We start from the raw sequence: 17,097 nt of genomic DNA, 5'->3' as shown, positions 1-17,097 counted from the left end.
CAGCAGATGATGAAGCCCAAAGCTCCTGATTTCGCTGTACCTCCTGCCCTGATCAGGACTGGCTCAGGCATTAGGACAGGCCTAGCCAACGAGTAGGAACTTTGGTAGATACATCTGTGGGGAGCTGAGGAAGGAGCAGGTCAGAGAAATGAGGCAGGGGCTGAAACCCTGCTTCCAGGGTTCCCCAGGGTCTCCCATGTGGCTGCCAAGGGCAGCTTTCTGAAACCACACTGGGGTCCATTACTCCCCAAATGAAAAGTTCAAGTTCTTTAACACAACTCAGAGCTCATCACAGTGTCACAGCCCTCCTTTCTCTGCTCCCTTCATCTTTATGAGCTCTGGGCTGTATTCCAGAGCAGCCTGAAGCATCTCCCCCAGGTTGAAATAAAAAAAAGTGGTGGTGGTGTTTCTACGGTCCAATTTGTTGGTGCAACTTTAGATGAAATAAACGCAAACATTTCTTTCCTGTAGGATTTCTCAGAGCTTTTAATATGTTAATATTTATTGTAACTCTTCAAGACAGGGTATGATTACATATTTCCCATATTTATTTGACCATAGAACACTTTCTTCTGTTTTTCATGTGAGCGTCTCATGAAATAGCTATTCTGAGAAACATAGTTTTGGAAACAGGCTGTCTTGGTCTGGTGGAGGGGCTCGCCATTCCTGGAGCAAGCCACCCTCCACCTCCATTGCTTTGCTGGGGCTCTTACTGGGAGGTCCTTTTCCTCCTCTGTCCATCTGAATTTCTGTATTTCCTCTAATGGCCAGCTTGGTTCCTGTCCCTGGGCCTAATGATGGAAAAGGACGGTTATTTTATATCCCCAGATTGACCCAAGCAGATCCTCTGAGCTTCCATTCATACGTGAAAAATTTTTGAGGGATTAAACTAATCTCCATAAATAGCAACTCATTTGGAACATATAGGAGGGTATTTCAAAAGGTTCATGGGAAAATGGAATTAAAAGATAATATGAATCTTTTCATGAATTTTTTGAAGACCCCTCATATTTAAATGGAAAAAAAGAACTATAATTTCACTAGTCATGTTTATAATTTTTAGTGTTTTGGTTTTTTAACATCCCATTTATATACATAGTTATTGTAACACTATGCCTACACATAAAATTTGCTATTACTTTTTCAATTAATGTTACATAATCACTTTCCATGTTGCTACTCAGTCTTTATAACCATCTTTTTTTAAGATTGACTATCATTGGATAGTTCTATCATGGTCCAATTTTTGAATATTTAAGTTGATCGTTATTTAGATAATATTTAGCAAATATTTAGATAATATTTAGCGAGTATAAGCAAATGTTCAGAAAATGTTGAAAATCATGATTCCCTCAACTCTCCCCCTGCCACACTATATTTTTGAGTTATTTCTTTAGGAACAGATTCCCAGGAGTCAGATTATTGGGAATCTAGGAATTTTTTGTAAAGTTCTTGTTATATTGCCAAATTGTTTCCCAAAAGGATCGTTCTACACTATAAGTTCACCAGCAATGTAGGAGACAACCATTTTCATCCTACCCTTGCCAGAATTAGGTATGAAAACATTTTTTAAAGTGATATTTGAGGGCCGGCCTGTGGCTCACTCGGTAGAGTGCGGTGCTGATAAAGTGATATTTGATAAGGTGAAAATAATACTTTAATATATTTTAATTTGCCTTTTCCCCCTTTTATAAAAGTGAGCTTAAAGGTTTTTTTCACTTTCTAGACGTATTTCCTTTTTTGTTACTCAGTTCCTTTGCCCATTTATCTATTGGGGGTCTTATCTTTTTTTATCAGAATTATTTATATTTTAAATATAACCATTTTCCATATTTTAACAACTGTTTTTCCATTTAAAAAATTATTTTTACAAGCAAATTAAAATCTTTATATAGACATATCTGTTGACTTTTTATGGTTTTTATTGCTTTTAAGCCAATACGTATTCTCTTTTCAGGTATTAGATATTTAATTTTGTTTTCCATTTTGGTTATTATCTGGTTTTATACTTAACTGCTTATTTTCAAATTGCTAACCAGTTATCCTAACAGTATGTACTGAGTTCCTTTCCACTGTCGTGTTATGATGTTTCCTACATCACATTAAAATTATTTTATGCCCAAATTATCTAATATTTCAATAAGTCTTCCTATAATTACTTTGAACCATCATAGTAGGCTTTAGTGGTTGGTAGTGCTAGTTCCTCCTTATTATTCTGTTTTAGAATTTTCCTTGATATTCTTAACATTTGAAACATTCTGTCAAGTTTCAGTGCAATTGCCTTTGGATTTTTATTTATTAAAAAATTGTCTACAAAATAAATTTCTTCCAATTTATTTGGGAAAAAAAATCTATAATCCCACCATCCAAAGATGTTCAAAATCACTTATGCAATGATTTGATTTATTTCACTCAATTATGTGCCATGCCGTGTTCCTAGCACTTACAAATATTAAATCCTTTAGTGTTTATTAGCAACTGTCTGGGGTAAGTAGAATCATTTTCCAGTTTTACAGTTAAGGAAACTGATACTATGCTTGTTCTACAGATCAGGAAACTCGCCTAAAGTGACCAAGCAGTTGACAGAGCCAGGATTTGAATTAGGGTAATGTTCCAGGGCCCTGTGCTAAACAAACACTCTGACACTGACATTCCATCAGATACAGTTATAATTCATATTTTGGTGTATTTACTTGCAATCTTGCTCAAAGAGGGTTGTCCCTGTACATACTTTGTGTAATCTTTTCATTTAACAGCTATGCCATGAACATTTCCTTGTGAGTCTTTCACAGCATGCTTTTTAATAGCTGTTTAATATTTCTCATATGCATGTAGAACGATGCATTTCACCAATTTCTCATTTTGGAATTATTAGATTGCTTCCCGTTTTTCCCTGTGATAGCACTGCTGAGATGTACTTTTTTGAGGCTAAATCTTTTTACACATCACAATCATTTTGTTACAAATTCTGGGGCTGGAAACGCTGAGGCTGTACATATGTAAAGGCTTTTAATACTATTGGCAAACAGTCCTCTGGATAGATTTGCAGCTCCATCCACAGCTCCCTCCGCAGGGTACGGACGTGCTCCACCTTACTCACACTAGGTCATTAAGAAAAAACAAAAACAAGAACGTTACCAATTTGGGATCGCCGGTAACTTTTAAATGGAATTGCATTAAAGGTCCCTTAATTCCACCATTCACCACCATCTATCATGGAGAAACAGCCCACCAGCAAGAGGAGACATCTGTATAATTCACTGCAGCATTGTCTGTAATACTGAAAAATAAAAATGAGCTAAATATTCCCTAACCGAGGAATGGCTAAATAAACTGGCGTCTCCACACCAAGAAACGTTCTGCGAGCGTTAAGGGGAAAGCAAGATTGTGTGTTTGGGTGCGAACATCGAGCGGTGAGAAAAAGACCAGCCCCCGCTGCCTCTGACTTGGCAGCGTGGCTGCTGGTGGGAGTTTCTGCTTCTGGACCTGCTTTTCCGACAAGCTCGGCTTTGCGCCAGGCCCGGGATTCTGGGGCCAGCAGTCGGTCAGGGCGAGGGACACAGCTCCGGATTTGCGTCCTGGCCAGGCTGACTGGCAACCGACGCTGGCCGAGGTGACGACGCTCTTTGGTATCTGCACCTGCCCTCCGCAGGCGATCCCGCCGCCCTCTCCAGGTCATCAGAGAGTCCGGACCCTTTGGTGCTCGGGCCCCTGGGCGCCGGGGCAAGTTTCCGAGTGCCGCTCTCAGCCGCGCACCCACCGGAAGTGCCCGTGCTGTGGCGGAAGGAGATGCTTTCTGGGAACTGCCTGTTCGGAGAGAAGCGTGGCAGGCTAAGATGATTCAGGCGATACTGGTTTTCAACAACCATGGGAAGCCGCGGCTGGTCCGCTTCTACCAGCGTTTCGTGAGTGCGGCCCGGCTTCGCCACACCCGCGCCCTCTTCCCTCCCCCGACCCCTCGGGTTCGCGGGCGCAGTTCGCTGACGACCTCGGGCTCGTGAACCGTGCATGACCCTCACACTACTTAACCTCTTTCCCTGAACGAGGGCTGGTGTTAGTCCTTCTGTCCCACGCCCCCTTTCCGCGCTCTCTCTGATCCCTTTCTGGATCCCAACATTTCTGAGACATTTTGTGACAGTTTCCTTTGGGTCTCAGGGTACCAGGTATGAGCGACGGTGGGGGAGTGTACCTCATCGAGAACTTGAATGATTGAAGTCACTTTCTCTTATCTTTTTGGTTGTTGACTGCAGTTTCGCGAGGAGGAAGAAACATCTAGCTTCTTAGAGTTTTTGTTTTACCAGTGGGTCTGGAAAGTTTTTTATTGGAATTATTTTGCTTCGGTGTTGGCTGGGACTGCCCAGAGACTAGATACCCTTCACTGTAACGTTGAAGAAAGTTTAAAAGTGGAATAATGTTGAGAAGTTATAAATGCTGCCGCGTGAGGGCTCAATAAATGACCATGTGAATTTGCATTTTCCAAAACTGTTTCTCCGGAAAAACACGAAAACATTATTTGACTCCTACCCCCCAATATTTTATTTCTTCGTGGCTAGCTTTCAGAATGTTACGTAACTGAGGGGACTGGTGAAATCGAAGAGGGGAAAGAGTCAGAAAACTTACGTTCAGGTCTCAGGTCTTCCTTTTCTAGCCTTGTGTCTATTGACAAGTTAATAAACCTTTTTCAGACTTTTATTTCCTCTTGTCAAATAGAAATGAAAAAATAATTTTACTCTTTTCATGGGGTTTTTAAAGCTAGATTACATTTTATTAAATAGATTACATCGAGGTAAAAAAAACATGAGCATTCAGTATAACTATTCTATTTGTATTTGTGTTTGTGTGTGTGTGAATTTTCTCCCCATTTTTTTCTAACAGGGTTATGGAGATATAAGTCACATACCATTTAAGTAACATAATTAAGTGGATTTTAGTGTGTTCATAGAGCTGTACATCCATCACCACAGTCAGTTTTAGAATATTTTCATCATCCCAAAAAGAAACCTTTACCCATTAGCAATCACTCCCTATTTCTCCCTCAACTACCCAGCCCTAGGTAACCAATTACCTGATTTCTTTCTCTCTGAGTTTCCCTGTTCTGGACGTTGCATATAAATGGAATTATACAATATGTGGTCTTTTGTGTTACCTTTCACTTAGTGTAATGGTTTCGAGATTCACCTATGTTGTAGCATGTATCAGTTCTTCATTCCTTTTTATTGCCCAATAATATTCCATTGTATGGACATACTATATTTTGATTGTCCACTCATAAGTTGATGTTTCTACTTTTCAGCTCTAGTGAATAATGCTGCTATGAATATTCATGTGCAAGTTTTTGTGTGGATGTATGTTTTCGTTTCTCTTGGTTGTATACCTAGGAGTAGAATTGCTGGGTCATATGGTAAATCTATGGTGAACATTTTGACGAACTGCCAAACTGTTTTCCAGGTGGCTGCACCATTTTACATTTCCATCAGTGGTGTATAAGGATTCCAATTTCTCCACATTCCCACCAACTTTGGTTATCTGTCTTTTTTTATTAAAGGCATTTTAGTGGTATCTCATTGTGGTTTTGATTTCTATTTCTATGATGACTAATGATGTTGAACATTTTTTCCATGTACTTATTGACCATTTGTATATCTTTGGAGATCATAGGATTTTTATAAGAACCTCATGAGCTTATGAGTACCTTGTAAACTGCAGAGAACCAAAAGATGTAAAGGTTATTAAGATACCAGAGGCATGTAAATAAGTTTATCTTTTGGTTAACTAGAAATTAGGTAGACTCACCATTTCATACCACTTCCCCCTAGGGTCAGATAAAAGGCTTTAGTTCAAAAGATGTTTTTGTCAGTTTAAAGAAGTGCTGATGCTTAGCATGTTTTGTATTTCAGAATACAGCACACAGAGTTAATTCTTTACAGCATTCTGGCATCTGTGAGCTTTGTGTGTTCTTTAAATGGAAACCAGAAAAATAATGATCAATTTACTCGAATTTATAGTGACCTGTTACTAGCAAGTTTTCATTCATCCATTTAGCTGAGTCAAAGTAATTTCCCCACAATGATATTTTCCCTGTTTTTTTTTTTTCTCTCTCTCTATTTCAAACCTAAATGCAGTACTGTAGAAAGAAAGGGATTAAAATTACTTGAATCTATTTTCTGACTCTAGGCAAGTCCAATCTGAGGGTTTTCTTATGCTTTGCTGCTCAAGGTGTGATCCCCAGACCAGCAGCATTGGTATCACTTGGGAACTTGTTAGAACTGCAGTCTCAGGACTTAACTCAGACCTATTAAAAGTTGCATTTTACCAAAATTCCTGCCTGACTCACTGCACATTAAGATCTGCAAAGTGCTGGTTTAGAGCTTTTAATTACATTCTGCCTTAATGACTGACTGGTTCTCCCTCCCATCATCCTTTTTTATCATACTTATTATGAAACTCATGTATAAGAAATCTAATGTGAGTTATCAAGTGATTCTGTCACAGTTGAGCGTTCTCATGTGTGTAGTAAGTGAGAAAAGAAATTTTATTTGTGGCTGTGTGATTGTTCAGATTCTAATGTGTAAAGAGAACTTTTTCAATAATACCTTGTTGGTGAGTAACACAGCATCTTATATGTAGCACCTAATTATTACCAGTGCAAAAGATGGCAAGTTCAGTTTTTTAAAACATGTACATGATTATATCTTGACCTTTTTAAAGTGGTAGACCTGTTGGGATTTGTTATTTATTTGGCATAGATGTTTTCCAGGGGAAGACATAATATTTCAGGATCAGGCCTTGTAATTATTCTTTGACTTTGAGAGTTTATCAATTCTTTTTTTGTTTAAATATCAGCTTACCTATAGGACAGTAATAGTGACATAGATATCTTGGTTAATATACCAAGATAGCAGAGACTCGTCCATTTTTCCATACATTTACTCTATTTTTTCTACTTATCATTTTTATCTTTCCTGGAAACTAGTATTAAGTGTTCAGCTCTTTCCCAGGTTGGAAGCACTTTTCTCCCTGTCCATTCCCATTGATGGGGGGTAATTTTTCAGACTTGTCCACTGAGTTGCTTTATTTTTTTTGTTCCATAGCCAGAAGAAATTCAACAGCAGATTGTTCGGGAGACTTTCCATCTAGTCCTCAAGCGGGATGACAACATCTGTAACTTCTTGGAGGGTGGAAGGTAAACTGTCAGCTTTAGTTTTCTCCCCATATATTCCCTTTTGGGTGGCCTTCATCATTATTGTTTCTTCTGGCAGTACTCAAGTGTCAGGTGGGTACCCAGTGCAACTTGAACTGGTCTTAGCATGATCTGCTCAGGGAGAGATCCAGTTCTCTTCGGGAAGCAGTTGAATTATTGTGCTTCAGATATTGCTCCTTTATGTTTGGTTCCTGGGCGGATAGGCAGGAGAAAGGGTGAGGTAAAGTGGCTTTAGATACCTGTACCAAATTGGTTGCCATTCACCTGGTAGAAATGGCCTGCTTCTAGGCATTTGGTTTCCCCGTTTCTATTGGGCCCTTTCTCATTCCTTAGCACAGGGGTTCTTTTTGATGTGTTTAATTAAGACATAGGTATTTAAATGTTTCTCATCTTTCACAGTTTGATTGGAGGCTCTGACTACAAACTGATTTATCGGCACTATGCTACCCTCTACTTTGTATTTTGTGTGGATTCATCAGAGAGTGAACTTGGGATCTTGGACCTCATCCAGGTATGTGTATCAGCTAATGATGGCAGCTACTTTAGAGAGATGGCATGGAATTTTTTTTTTTTTTTTTTTTTTTTTTAAAGATGAACCGGTAAGGGGATCTTAACCCTTGACTTGGTGTTGTCAGCACCACACTCTCCAAGTGAGCTCACTGGCCATCCGTATATAGGGATCCGAACCTGTGGCCTTGGTGTTATCAGCACCACACTGTCCTAAGTGAGCCATGGGCTGGCCCTGGCATGGAATTTTTGAGTAACTAACCTGTAGATAATTTTGTCAGTCTCTTTATTGGCATTGGTAAAAGTTGCCAGATGTCCACCAGATGGTGCTCTGGGAAAGTTCTTGAGCAACCCTCAAAGACTCAGAGCTTTTGGATTTACTGGTTTCTACCCAGACCTTGCACTATCCTTGGTTTTCACGTTTTGATTTTTTTCTTCCAACTATCAAACAAAGTGACATTTTAAAAATTTATACTTTTTATTTTCACTTATAATTCTAGCCTAAAGCAAAGAAACTTGATGCTTTAGTCAAAACAATCTTAGTGTAGGTAAACATGATTTTTGTTAGGCTTTTTAAAAATTAGAAGTTTCTTACAGATTGTTTTCATTACTGTCACGAAAACTGAAATGTGTAGGGACCCTAGCTTGGGAACCATTAATTTAGTACAGTTTCTTCATTTTATATATGAGGTTCTAGGTGGGCTTCTTTTAAGTGTCTTAAATAAGCCCCATAGGTAGAAAGCACTCAAATAGAAGCTTACATTGAAAACCTAATTAACAACAATTATGGAAAAGAAAATTCTCTAGCTATAAAATATAAACTTTAAATGCTTATAACTATATATGTTTTGTTAAGATAAAGAAGCCAAATTTAATATACCCAGGGACAAATAAATGGAAATTTTGAGTACATATTTTTGTTTCAAGTACACCAGACTCTTTTATAAAAAAGTGGTGTTCTACTTGACATATCAAGTTTAAAATTTTATTTTATGTATTTATAATCATTTACATTTGGAAAATTATTTAAGATTATTAAAAATCTCATACATCATATTGACTTATAATACATAAAAGTATAAATAAATATGTGAATAATGAAAACATCTAAAAAAAGAGTTATCTCTAAGATAATTTTTAAAATCTTTCTAAACACCTGAGTGAGATTGGATTGAGAGTCAGCATGGCATAATAGAAAGAGCTCAAGATCTCGCATCAGAAAACCTAAGTTTAAGTCATTAATTTACCATCTGAAAATAGAGGTATTAGGTTGTAGAACTGAAATGTAACAATGTACTTTATAGCATTATAAACTGTAGCAGGCTGTAGAAATGTGCATATAATAAGAATGTCTTTGAAAATAAACTAAATGTAGTGATAATACATTTTAAACATTGGGATGTAGTTAGTGGGAATGGACTTTAGATATTTATATTAACAAGACAAAAAGAAATGTAACTTTATAATTTAGTGGACATTTATTAAATATTTAGTGTGCATTGGATTTGGGAAGATCAGATAAGTAAAATGTAAAAATAATAGGAACTAAGAGATTTGATTTTTGAAAAGACAATAAAAATCAGTAAATTGTCTAATTGATATAAAGAAGATAAAAGTCAGAAATAGAAAACGTCATTTTTAGGGGATGATATACATAGTTATATTACCAATATATCTGAAATAGCTGAGTACGAAAAATAAGTGCCCAAATGAGATCAACACAAAGGCACTTAAGTAATATAATATTAGGATGAAGTAAGAAATGTTTTAAAAAAAAGAAGAAAAAGGAAAAAGAACTGACTTGCTAGTGGGCTCACAATAGAATTTTTTTAAAAATGTTGAAGTACAATAAATCTTCTGTATTACATTATTTTTTAAACTTAGAACAAAAAATTATACTATTTAAGTGTGTTTTATGGAGTTAATTGGTTATCATCCAAAAACCCTATTCTAAAAAAGAAAATGTTACTCAAATATTGCATATTAGTATTGATGCAAACTTACTAAATAAACTTTTAGCCAATGATCAGTTGAACCAGGGGGTCATGAGACATGGCCTTTTTTTTTTTTAAGCTCTCCCATTGATAGGCAGTGTGCCCTTAAACAAATCATTTAAGATTTATTGTTGGTTTTAAGGGTTTTTGTTCGTCTTTTGGCTCCTCTGTGCATTTGGGTTTTTTTTGATCTACAAAGATACTGGATATTCTTTTTTAGCTCTAAAATTCTTCCTCTATCAGGGGTATTACATACTAGACGAATTGTTTATTGTGCCTAAATAGTATTTATCTCAAGAATGCAAATCAATTTAACAAAGAAAAATTCTTAGTCTGTTACAGCAGTGAGAAAAGATTAATATGATTGCATCAGTAGATGATGAGAGAAGTGATGATCCAAATTATATTCCTGATAAAAATGCTTCTTATTTGATTAAAAGTGCTCATTTACTTATTTAGTGTAAACTGTGTATTTTTTAAAGAAATTACATTTATATAGTTCAGAATTCAAAAAGCACACTACGAGTATACAGTGAAAAATATTCTACTTCTCCCCTCCCCCAGTCACCTAGTTTACTTTCCTAGAAGCAACCAATTTTAATTTTAAAACCAAGAGCCAGAGTGAGTTCACGAAAACAAAGGTATCTCTTACTCCTTACTCTAATTTTAACAAATATTTGGAATAAATGATAAAAAAAAAAAAGTAAATGAAGTAACATAGTAGAGGAAGAGAGAGAGAAGTTATCACTGTAAGATGGCCTGATTATGTACCTAGAAAATCTTTAAAAAAATAAATAATTGTAAGTAATAAATGATAAGAACAAAATGGCAGAATACGAGATAAATCCATCAAAATTGAATTTTCTATTTATGTGAAAACAGCTAGAAAATTCGTGATTAATGAAATCTCATTTACAGTAGTGATAAAAGATAGTGTTTGGAAATTAACTTAGTATGGAATACTTGACATTGATCCCAATAAAATTGTAGAATCTTAAAGGAAAAATGTAAAGGAAGACTTGGAACAAATGGAGCTGCAAGCTCTCCCATTGTTGGGAAGAGTCAAGTAGAGATGACAGTAGTCCCAAAGGTTATAATCAATACATCAATTGGGAAACCAAGTATAATTCCATCCAGAGATCTTATAGAACTCAGTAAAGGGAAAATTTATCAGGAAAAATGAGTGGCCAAGAAATGCAAAAGTATTTTGAGAGAGAAAGGGTAGTAATGGGGGATTGGCTTTACTAGGCTTCACAATATGTAAAAGTTATAGATTAATTGATTATCTAGAAAATCCAAATCAACTGGGAACAATTGGGACTAATAATAGAGTTCAGTAAGGTAGCCGGATACAATTTAACATATACAAATTAGTAGCTTTCCCTTAGCAATAATAAATTAGAAAATGTAATATGAAGTGTGGCCCATTCACAGTAGCAAAAAGGTCCTTAAGATAAGCATGAATAAGTGTGCAAGATCTATATGAAGAAGACTTAAAATTCCGCTAAAAACATGAAAAAAGAGCAAAATGAATAGAATGCTCTTTTCCTGTTGAGAAAACATTAAAATGTCAGTACTTCTAGATTACTGTATTAGTTAGTAACAACCCAATCAGATCCTAGCAAGATTATCATTTTTTAAAATTATTTTTATTGTGAAATGTATATATAAAAAATATACATAAAGTATGCCTATACAGTTTAAAGAATGCCATTAAAATGAACACCCATGCACTGATGTATCCGTTACCCAGAACATTACTAGTATCTTAGAAGCTCCTAAGTGCCCCTCCTCAATTCCATCCCCCTCCCTCATTGTGTCCTTCCTGAAACATCTGGGTTGATCATTGCTTTGCTTTATAGCTTTACTATGTGATATATATCCCTAAATGATATTTTTGCCAGGTGTGGAAAAACTGAGTGACAAGCACAAACTTAACTGTATAAGGAAAGGGTAATTTGCCACTTTTAGACGAAGCCTCCCAAAAGAAGATATGCTGAACAGTTTCTGGGTCATGGTCTGGCTTCAGTGTCCCTGAGAGTTTACAAGAGCCCCTCTGGGGAGGTCAGAGGGCAAGGGCATGTGACTGAGTCCCTGGAAACCTAGAGCTCACCACAGTTGGACTCTGGCTGTCTAGTAGGAACATGGAATCTGCATTTTCTGCTTCTGAGCTTGCTGTGACCTACTTCTATATTTCAAGAGTAGGTCAAAGCAGAACATTTCAATGGAGGTAAAATGAGTGTTCTCATCTGATCTACGCAGCAGAGCACCTACCTGGGAGAACAGACACTAGATACTTTGATTGTTCCTGTTTTCTTTTTTTTTTAAATTAATATGAATAAAGTTACTGTAAATCTTTATGCACTTTGTGCAGATTATTGTGCCTGTTCATATCCTGCTGAAAACAATGCTTGGGTCAAAGGGAATTAATATTTCTAATTATAATGCATATTGCTAGATAGATATTCCAAAAGATGATATTAATTTATAATGCCTCCAGTACCATATATGTTTATGTTTCCTCCTAGCTCCAACACTGGAATATGTCATTTTAAATTTCTTTTCAGAAGTAGAGGTCCCTTGCAAATGGCTGAATTTTTATTAATCATGCCTACTTTTTTCGTGTGGATATACAATGTTCTCTTCCATGTCAGCCTTCTGTAATATAATAGAACCACTTGTCCAGTGAAGCCTAGTTCCTGGTTTATAATATTTTATCCGTTTCAAGATGCACATTTTATTACACTTTAATAACTCTAAAACCAGGATGTATTTTACAATAGATGACCTTTTACAGTTATAATTGACAGCATTTTTTCTTCGTTAGCACATAAAATAATGGTTTGCCTTGTAATCAATTAAAAAGTAATTCTGTGTATTTTGAGTTTGTTTTAAAACTAACTTTTTCCAAGCTAATTTTTTCTAAACTATTATATTAAATGTGAATAATACATTTTTACCTCCCCTTGTTGAGGAAACTTTAATGTATAATAAGTTTAGACTGAAATCCAAATTCCCTATCATAGCCTACAAGGCCCAACATGATCTGGCTGCTTTCTGTCTCAGTCTGACCTACACTCTCATCTTCACTGTACTCCAGCCTTCTAGCTGTTCTTCAAACACAGCTACATTTTTGCCTCAGGGCTTTTCCACTTGTTCTGTCCACTGGAATACTCTCTTCTAGGTTTTTCCACTCTTCAGCTCTTTGAATGACTGACTTCATCATTCATGTCTCAGCTCAAATGTTTGTTTTTTTCTATTTGTTTTTTTGTCAGCTGGCTGGTGAGGGGATCCCATGACCTTGGTGTTATAAGGCTGTGCTCTAATCAACTGTCAGCTCAAATGTTAATCCTTAGAGAGGCTTTCCTGGCACTCTGAAGTAAACCCCTGTTACATCCTGTTTACTTCCTTTAGAGAACTTATGACAATAGAAAAGATCATATTTATTTGCCTCCTTGTTCTTCCCACAACTGGAATATAAGCTGGATGAGAACATGACTTGTTGACTGTGGCATCCCCAGAGTAGAATGGTATGTGCCTAGCATGTAGTAATCACTCACTAAACATTGGCAGAATAAACATTCAATACATAGTTGGATTTAGTTTTTGCTCTTCATTTTGTTCTACTGAGTTACGTTCTTTCTACATTAGTTTCACACTATTTTATTTATTATTGTTTTATTTTTATTTTTATTTTTTTTTAAAAGATGACCGGTAAGGGGATCTCAACCCTTGGCTTGGTGTTGTCAGCACCACGCTCAGCCAGTGAGCAAACCGGCCATCCCTATGTAGTATCCGAACCCGTGGCCTTGGTGTTATCAGCACCGCACTCTACCGAGTGAACCACAGGCCGGCCTAGTTTATTTATTGTTTTAATATAGGCTCACGTATCTAGTAAGACCAGTTAGTCCCTTTGGGTACAGTTCTTTTTCAGTATATTCTCTGATATTTATAACCATTTTTTTATCCATACACATTCTTGAATAATTTGTAAAGGTCCCAAAAGTCTGTTTATTCATTTTTTCTTTCAAATCTTACATTAAACTTTTATTGTTTTTATTCAAAAAAGGCCTAATAACTCATGGTTATTCTGAAGTTTTAGAATAGTAAGCTTTTATTCATCATTATTTTCACAAATATTTCTTCACCATTATATAACCTTCCTTTTAAATCTTAATTTGTTAATTTATAACATTCACTATTTGCATTTCAGTATAGTTGAAACTATCTACTTTATACATAGCTCTTCTGCTTTGCTAGTCATAAGTTTATCTTCCTGTCACAATTGGGACAAAATTCTAAACCATTTGTTTGCAATTTTAAAAAATAGATATTTTAAGCTTTTTAACAAAAATCAGATTTATTTCAATATATGCTTAGACACGGAACTGAGTTACTTTTTATCCACATTATTCACTTTCTCCAATAATAGATGTAAATTATTCAATATCCTATTGTTTTGCTACTCCTACTTTACTTAGACTTCTATATAAATTTAAGCCTATTTTTGGAATTTCAAGTATATTATTTTGGTTTTGTTTTAGGTTTTTGAAATTATACAAGTAGTGCATGAATACATTCTTGAGATGTAAAAAATTCAAACTGTGAATTTATTAAGTAGGATGGAAAAGTTCTCCCCCTCAGCATTCATCCCTCTCTGTCTCATAACCTGTCTCCTACACTACACTCCTTTGTAGTGGTAACCACTTTTAAGTCTTTTAATGCAGGCAGACACACACACACACGCACACGCACACGCACATACATGTATATACACAGACATGTGTATGTGCATTTTTTAAACAAAATGTAATCATACTATATATATAGTTCTGTAGCTTGCTTTTTTTATCACTTAGTAATACGTCTTGGAGCTTTTTTCACATTCATACTTTCTTTTTAAAGGTGTGTGGTTTTCCATAATATGGATATATCATCATATTTTATTCAATATCCTACTTGTGGGCTTCTAAGTTTTCCCCAGTTTCTTACTATTGCAAATAATGCTGTAATGACATCCTTGCACATACATCTGTATGCATATATGTTAATTTCCTTAGGATGGATTTTAGGAAGATTTTTATACTTTGAAAGCTATGAGGAAAAAGATTGCAGATTTAACTACATAAAGTTAAAAGACCAGTGAACTAGGAGAAAACATTTGCAATAAATATAACAAAAAAGATTACTATCCATAAAGTTAGAAAAAAAACTCAACACTCACAAATGAACAAAACAAATGAGCCGTTAGACAAGTGGACAAATGCTGTGGTTACATATTTCCAAATACCTAAATTAGATTCCTAAAATTAGAATCCATGCTTTTAATAAGGGTGTGTGCTTTTTAAATTGATAGATATTGCCTCCAAAAAAAGACTTTATCTTTGATACTCCTACTAACAGAGTAGAAGAATGTGTTTTTTTCCCCCATAACCTCACCAACTTTTGAATATTAAGAATTGTTTTTAAATATTTGCCAATCTGATGGATGAAAAAATGGAAAGTCATTGTTTTCTCCAGAGCTTCTCTGAATACTAGCGAAGTTGCTTATCTTTTTATGTTTAGTGGCCACTGGTATTATGTATTGGCTGAAGCCCTCACCCCCCACTGCCTCAGCTCAGGGAGCCTGGGGTGTTTCTTGCAGTGGCTTGGTGGTCATCGCCGGGCGGGTTGCGGGTGTCGGGGGTTTGTGACTGAGGCCCTCAGACCCCCATTGCCCTGGCTTGAGAGCCCGGGGTGCTTCCTGCAGTAGCTCAGTGGTCATTGCTGGGCTGGGTGCGGGAGTCAGGGGGCATGGCTGAAGCCCCCAGCCCTCCCCGCTCCCTGGCTTGGTAGCCCAGGGGTCTTCTGGTCCTTCTAGGTTTTATAGGTGTTCTTTGGTGATGTGAGACCTTTACTAGTTAATAATCAGACTTTGTTTCTGGTCTGTAGGTATTTTGTTTTTTCTTTCAGTTCTGTGTTGGATTATTTGCTGTTCCTACCACTTAAACTCTGCACTGGAACTAATTTGTTGTCCTTTACTTACTTCTAAAATGGGGGAACTTCCTGTGGGGACCAGTACTTGAACTCTGTGGTTGAGCTAAATTGCTGTTTTGCTACTGATTTCCTGGGGAAGGCTTTTTGTGTAGCTCGGGTTTTAATGGTTGACTTTATAGGTACTTCCAGGTCTCATGAGATCTGGTACACCTGGTAGTGTAGTCTGACCTGAGTCTTTGCAGCAAATTGCACCCCCTGCAGTTCTGTATTCCTGACCAGTTTCCACTGAGTGGTCCTGTACTGCTTGGGGACATATCAGCTGTTCTTGCTGTGCCCCAGGGTTCTCCAGGTGGGCCTGTCTTCCCTATCGCCTGTGTTCCAAACACTTCCCATGGGATGGGCTGTGCACCAGTCCCTTGTGATGACTCACCAGCCTCTGAGTGGCTCCCTTTTTCCAATTGTTGTGTCTCCTTGCTTCTATGTGGGTCCATGGGAACCCTATTAGTGGTCTTGCTGGCCTGGGGGCCACCAAGGCCCTCTTCTCCTCCAAGCAGCTTCATCCAAAGGGCACAGCTGTGGCCTTTGCCAGCTCCTGCTCCATGTGCTCACCAGTTCCATCCTTGAAGCTGCCAGGGCTCCAAACAGTTGGAGCAGTTCTTTCTTTCTGTCATTGTGGCTTCTCTCATCTCCATGCACTCTGTAGGTCTCTCCTCCTATTCCCGTGATCTCTAGCAGCCCCAACTTGGCTGTCATTGCTTTTTAATAGTTGTAAATTGGTTAATTTGTGAGAGAGTGACGCTGGGAACTGTCTATTCTCCCATCTTGACTGGAAGCCCTTAATCCTTTTTTTTTGTTATATTTATTGCAAGTGTCTTCTCCTGGTTCATTGGTCTTTTAATTTTATGTAGTCAAATCTGCTGATCATTTTCCTCATAGCTCCCAAGGCATAAAAATCTTCTCCAACAGTATTGCTATTATTATTATTATTATTTTTTTTTTTTTTTTGAGAAAACAATTATTATCATCACATAGCTTATTTGTGCTGGATTATGTACCAAATGGCCAGATTTTCCAAAGAATATCTACATAATATTTCTTTCATGTTTCAAGAAATGAAAATAACTGTACAAGTTTAAGTACAGAAGTACACAATATAGACATAAAAAAATCTATATTTGAAATTTTATCTTACCTGCAGCTTTTATATGTTTGAAAAGTAGAATTCATGAACTGAAAAGTATTGTCCTGTAGTCTTATCAAGTTTAATGGAAGTGAGTTTAACCTGGTTATAACACTAACACCTGTATCACTGATCTGATATTTATGAAAAAAATCTTATTTTTCAATAAATTAAAGTCAGTGTAAATGGGCATAGAGTTTCAGCTTTACAAGATGAAAAGAGTTACAGACTTGGATGGT

The 17,097-nt window shown here is 36.6% G+C and overlaps 1 protein-coding gene across 2 annotated transcripts in view; it reads left to right on the top strand.

The window, feature by feature from the left end:
• Positions 1-3,784: 3,784 nt before the first annotated feature.
• Positions 3,785-17,097, top strand: part of AP3S2 (adaptor related protein complex 3 subunit sigma 2) — a 55,142-nt gene continuing 41,829 nt past the window's right edge. For both annotated transcript variants that reach the window (XM_063089219.1, XM_063089218.1), the window contains exons 1-3: positions 3,785-3,905; positions 7,092-7,183; positions 7,601-7,712. In XM_063089219.1, the coding sequence (XP_062945289.1) occupies positions 3,837-3,905; positions 7,092-7,183; positions 7,601-7,712 (273 nt within the window). In that variant the 5' untranslated portion in view covers positions 3,785-3,836. The remainder of the gene's footprint in view (positions 3,906-7,091; positions 7,184-7,600; positions 7,713-17,097) is intronic.

This window comes from Cynocephalus volans, chromosome 3 (assembly GCF_027409185.1).
Source record: "Cynocephalus volans isolate mCynVol1 chromosome 3, mCynVol1.pri, whole genome shotgun sequence".
Lineage (NCBI taxonomy): Eukaryota > Metazoa > Chordata > Mammalia > Dermoptera > Cynocephalidae > Cynocephalus > Cynocephalus volans.
The sequence above is the reverse complement of the archived record's forward strand: the minus strand, read 5'-3'. Positions and strand labels throughout refer to the sequence as shown.